Source organism: Centruroides sculpturatus, unplaced genomic scaffold (genome assembly GCF_000671375.1).
Source record: "Centruroides sculpturatus isolate CEXI.00-Female unplaced genomic scaffold, Cexi_2.0 scaffold618, whole genome shotgun sequence".
NCBI classification, from domain to species: domain Eukaryota; kingdom Metazoa; phylum Arthropoda; class Arachnida; order Scorpiones; family Buthidae; genus Centruroides; species Centruroides sculpturatus.
The window spans coordinates 203,129-209,128 of NW_019385016.1; the positions used below are offsets into that span (position 1 = coordinate 203,129).

A 6,000-nucleotide genomic window follows, 5' to 3' on the forward strand; every position below is an offset into this window, starting at 1 on the left:
TTTTATCACACTGCATCTCATTCATCTTTCTCTAGTTCAGCCATCCATTCTGAACTATGCTGGATTTCTGTACTCATTCCTTTATCATTTGCTACATATGATCCCAGATACTTAAATTTGGAAGCTGTTATTTTTACCTGGAGTTGTATATAATTCTCATCCCCTTCATCTGATGTCATATATACTGTCTTTGCTCTGTTGATCTACATGTCTCTCTCTTCCAGTACTTTTCTCTATTCCTCCAGCTTTTTCTCTATCTTATCTCTGGATGTTTTACATAAAACAATGTCTGCAAACATCATACTTTGTGGTGCCTTGCTCTTCACATCTTCTACCAATACATCTATCACCAAATTGAACAGAAATGGGCTAAGGGCTGGGCCCTGCTGCAGTCCAACTCAGTGAATCCCTCTTCATACCTACATTACTCTTTACTTTAGTCATTGCTTCCTTGTACATTTATATGATTTTATGGTATTCCCTTTACCCTCATACATTTCCATACCTCCTGTCTAGGCATCCTGTGGTATACTTTCTCCAGGTTTATGAATACCATGTGCAGTTCTGCCTGCATCTTTCTACTTTTTCATCAGCTGTTTTACAGCAAAGATTGTATCTGTTGTTCCTCTGCCTGGCATGAAACCAAATTGTTCCTCACCTATAGTTATCTCTTGTCTTAACCTTCCTGTTATTAATAATAAAACATTATTATTAAATAACATACAATGGTGCCTCATACTTCGAATTTAATTTGTTCCAGGAGGTCATTTGAAGTCTGAATCAATTTTTCCCATAAGAAATAATGGAAAGTGAATTAATCCATTTCCGGACCCTAAACAATATCCTTATTGATAAACTTAAAACAGCAAATACACATAAAATTTAAAAATAACACAATTAAATGCTTTGGTAATAAATTAAAACCAGAGAACAATAAATAAAATAATTCAATTTTCATTTCATTATACAGTATTTACTTAACAGTTGACTTTGGCATCTTAAACATTCCACCAGATGTGTCACAAGTGTTTTGCATTCACCTTTTTCACCTCAATCATCAATATTACAACTTTTCTCTTAGATTTTGTTGCCTCCACGTACTTCTTGGATGCCATGCTTTTTTTTTAATAAATGAAGGTTATATTGGATTGAAAAGAAAGTTTTTATGTATTTTTGAACTGTCCTTACTTAACATGGACATGATTTAATTATAACAATTGTGAAACTTAACACATTATTGCTAATATGTGATTGCATTCTTTGTTTAGAAGCTTATTTTAAACTTTTTACTTCACAATTTGTTTGAATAAAATTGAGTTGTAATTATAATGCTTCAGATAAAAAGCTTATTTTGCTATATTTTGAGTTTTGGAAAGTATGTAACACTGTACAAGCAGTAAAAAAATAATTTTAATATATATGGGGAAGATGCTTCTAGACTTCAAAAGAGTCAAATCTGGTTTAAAAAGTTCTGTTTAGGAATTTTGAACTAAAGGATACAAAATGTACAGGATCTCAAAAAACTGTCAACAAAGAAAAATTGCAGCAAAAACTTGTTAAAGATGGATGAATAACACATATAAATGGATGAATACAATACATATAAAAAATAAAGCAAAAAAAAAGCACTGAAAATATAGGTGTAATGACAGAGTGAGAGACAACTTGGATATAAAACAGATTGCATTTATGCTTTGAACACATTTTTTCACTGGATGCACAGTTTGAACTCGTTTTCACTGGATGAACAGTTTGAAGGATGAACTTTTGTCAAATTTAGCTTTCAAACTCTGAAATAATCAAAGTACTAGATACTACTGTATTTAAATTTCAGTATTTTAACATTTTTAAATAAGAAATTATTTATTATTTTAAAAATGTTGTGTATTTATCTACTATGAATTTTGAGAAATGTTCAGTTTTGCTTAATGCAGTAGAAATCCTTTACTGTAATCATGGATAGTGTAAAAACACAATATGTAATGTTATCAGAATTAGCAGTTCTAAAACACAAATTAAAATGCATACAAAACTTTGCTTATTGTAATCAGAGTTTAGTTATAGTTATTATCTTCAGATAAACATAGGTTTGCTGATATCCTGGATTTTTTTCTGTCGTATAGTGACAAAAGACTTTATTCTGAAATTTGTTCCTACAACAAAGTATATATTTTTTTCTTATTTTAAATATATTTCTGTCACTGGTAGAGTAAAAATACATATCTACTGTATGTCCCGGAATTGAAGTTTCAGTATCTTTTGGGAAGAACTCATTTTATCTCAATGAACCCGCAACCATAGGTAAATGGCATTTGAAGTTGTCTTTTCATATTGTTTTCCTCATCATGTGGCTGATCACTTGCAATTGTTATCAATGTTAACTAATGCTGTAAACATTACACATTAATTATTTTAATTTTTATTTTCTTGAAAAGAAAAAACAACTAGTTTTTAGATTGTTGGTGCTTCTTACTTCAATTATATTCTTGCTGCTATTAAAAACTTTACTGTAAAATGTAGCAGGCAAACACCACTAGATAAATTTATTTATTAATATTAAGATTTAAACACATTTTTTAATTGCTTTTTAATTTCAGAATAAATAAAACCAAAATTTCTGTTAATTGTAGTATTGTTTATTTACTTCATTTAATGTTATCTTTAGAGCTAGGATTTATATGATTTTTAGTATATAAATGTCCTAGTTCTAATTGTTGTTCAATTAACATTATGAATATAGTCAAGTCCCAAGTGATTATATAAATGAATTCTACTGTAGTTTAAAAATCTATATTTTGATGAAAAACTTAAATACAGATGTGTTGAATAATTACAATACAGTGTGTGATTGGTTAACAAACATAATCTGTTCCAAGACTTTGTTCGCTATCCGAATTGTTCGTCAACCGATTATCGATTTACCACAGGTTTTTATGGGAATTTGATTAATTCGTTCTGGAGACCCCAAAAAATAAAAAATATATACTTTCTTACTACATTTATTTACATGTAATAATAAAAATGCATATATACACAGTCTTGCATTTTTATTAGTCATGTTTTTTTCTGTTTGTGGGGGTTAAAGAATCTGTCTAATGTCAATTGCTTTTCTCACTACTTTAAGATTTTTCAGAAGTAATTAATAGCATTGTAATTGTAGAGATCCCTAAGACTATTAACCTCAACCTAGTTTGAATGCCATTCTAAGATTGTCATTCTGACATCATCCCACTTCTTGAAAAAAATGTTTAATAGCAGATATCAACATTAATTCCCTTTTTCAGAAGAAAACATATCTCTCCGAGTTCCTTGGTGTTGTTCATTGAAGAGTTCTTGGCATTCTTCTGTCATCAGATCAGTTTCAGGTTCCATTATGAGCTCTTCAATGTTCTTTATTTCTAAGATGTGATTTTTGTTACTCCTTAAGCTGCTTGAGTCTCCTTGATAATACAATATCTTTCTTAGATAAGATTTAACTATGGCCTACTGTAGACCTATTCAAGCCATACTGCCCAACAACAACAGACATCAGGGTGGGTAAGTGGTTCCATCTATCCCTCCTTTCCCCTACTGCCCAGCAACATCAGACATCTGCCCACTCTCTATCTTTGCTATTATACTCTCATCTTTCGAAAATAAAAACCAACGCAAAACTTAACGAGTGCCCGCCCGACAGTCTCGTGAATACTAGAAAAAATTTTTCTGTCAGAAAAATAAAAGGCTGGAATTACAATGGAGAGTTTCAAAGTTCAGAGGAATACTATTCGATCAGTATATACCGGGTTGAGTGTCGATGTTGATGTCTCCCACGCTCCAAAATGTTTTGAATTGTTGTCCAAAGACAAGGGAAGACCAATCGATATTCATTATTTTACATTGCTTCTTCTTGTGTTTGTTCTGTGAGGTGTTTGTTATCCAATCATGTGTTCGTTGTCTGAACATAAAAATCTTTCGCGAAAGTGTTCGTTAACCGATCGCCCACTGTATATCAATTATTTTATGTATGATCATAAATAAATATTTCAAAATTACTTTTACATTGTACAAAATTATACTATGTAAATTAATTCTGTAATGTATTTGTATCTTATGTAATCAGGTCTAATATTGATAATTTGTGTTAAGGCATAGTTCTTGGTTTCCAAGCCATAGGTTTGAATCCCAAATTGGACAAAAATTTTGTTTTTCAGATTTTCAAACAAGCTGTTATTTAGGAAGAGACATTATATTTATTCTAAATTTAGATAAAGAATAAAAAAATAAATTAATAAAGAGCATTTTCTCATGTTTCAATTAGTTTTAGATGATTTTTGTATTAATTCTATTGCATTATCTTTTTGGGGGGATATGATAAATATAAAAGTTTCTTGATAGTTTTGTTGCATACTAGTTTGATAAACTTTAATTATGATAATTTTGTATTTAATATTTTAAATTAGATTTTATCTGAAATCAATCTCTAGATTTTTAAATATTTAAGCTTCCATGAATATAAGAAATTCTTAAACTTATAAATACATGTCATGTAACTATATAATTATAAAACATCTCAAAACTTTAAATATTATATTATTAAAGTTTTTAAATATTTTTGAGATAGTTTGCATGCTAATTTTAAATATAAAAAAAGGCCAGTTTGCATAAATATAAAAATATTTATTTATTGTATATCAAGTGTATAAATGTAGTTCTTAATGGTTATTTGATATTTTTTAATTTTGTCTGTTAATATTCCTGAAGATGGGTTTTCTTTAGGAATCCAAAAGCACAAGTATAATAAAATAAAAAGATGATGAGCAGTTTTGGGTAAACAGAAACTTATGTTTAGATGTTTTTGAAAAACTTTTGGTTTAGTGCAAAATATATTTAAAATGAAAGGTGATATAATACTCAAGATTATGTTCTGAAATTTAGGAATAAAGTGAAATGATTTACAATTTTGTCTTGAATTTTATTACATTGAAGTAATGAAACATAATTTAAAATTATAATAAACTTGATAGTCTATTATAACTTCAGATATGTTTGAAAAACAATGATTTTTTTATGGTAAAATCATTAACAATAAATGGCTGTGATATATTCTGTTACTTTATTATTATTAAAAATTTAAAAATGAATTTGATTTAATATAAAATTTTTTCTATTTTTTGTATATCATGCAAATCATTTGATGGTGAAATTTGAATTTATGACAAGATGAGAAAGGATTTAAAATGAAATTCTCTACATTTCATAAAATATGATTTCTTGTATATAATTTTGGAATTAATTACAGCAATTTGTGTGTGTGTATTTTGAACCTATTTATTAAATTGATTAATTAATATTGTTTTATAGGGTTGTGTGCCTCAATTAAAGAAATATTTGAAAGATCATCTCACCATAATAATTGGAATTGGTATTGGAGTTGGAATTGTCCAGGTATTTATTTTTTTTTTTAAACATCAAACTTTGTTTCTGTTATATAAAATGAATTTATCTTCAAAATAAAGATAAATTTTACCATATTCATTTTATTTTTCAACTAGCAGACCCCGCCACGCCTTGTTGTGGCTCAAAATGTATCTATTATAAATGTGTTATAACACTTCCCTCGTTGGGGGGGGAATTTTTCGAAAAATTTCTTCTTAGTGTACATTCTGTTGACATACCCTATTAAAACGCAATCAAAAACGCAAAAACTCGCATCTAAAATAGTATAATAGAAGCCAAGTTCTTCACAGTAAGCCTTAATCCTGTCCCTTTCCCCCGCGGGGGGAATATCGAAAAATCCCTTCTTAGTGTACATTTTGTTGACGTACCCTATTAAAATGCAATCAAAAATGCAAAAAACCGCATCTAAAATAGTATAAATAGAAGCAGAGTTCTTTACGGTAAGCCTTCCCCGTAAGGCTTACCGTAAAGAACTGTCCATCCCCCATGTTTAACGGAATAATATACAGCCTATGTCCACCCTGAAGTTCCATTCTAAATATTGGTGAAAAAATTTTTGAAATC

The 6,000-nt window shown here is 29.0% G+C and overlaps 1 protein-coding gene across 2 annotated transcripts in view; it reads left to right on the top strand.

Annotated features, from left to right (window-relative positions):
• LOC111633469 (CD9 antigen-like) overlaps window positions 1–6,000 on the top strand; it is a 75,411-nt gene that overhangs the window by 67,397 nt on the left and 2,014 nt on the right. For both annotated transcript variants that reach the window (XM_023378039.1, XM_023378038.1), the window contains exon 6: window positions 5,341–5,424. In XM_023378039.1, the coding sequence (XP_023233807.1) occupies window positions 5,341–5,424 (84 nt within the window). The remainder of the gene's footprint in view (window positions 1–5,340; window positions 5,425–6,000) is intronic.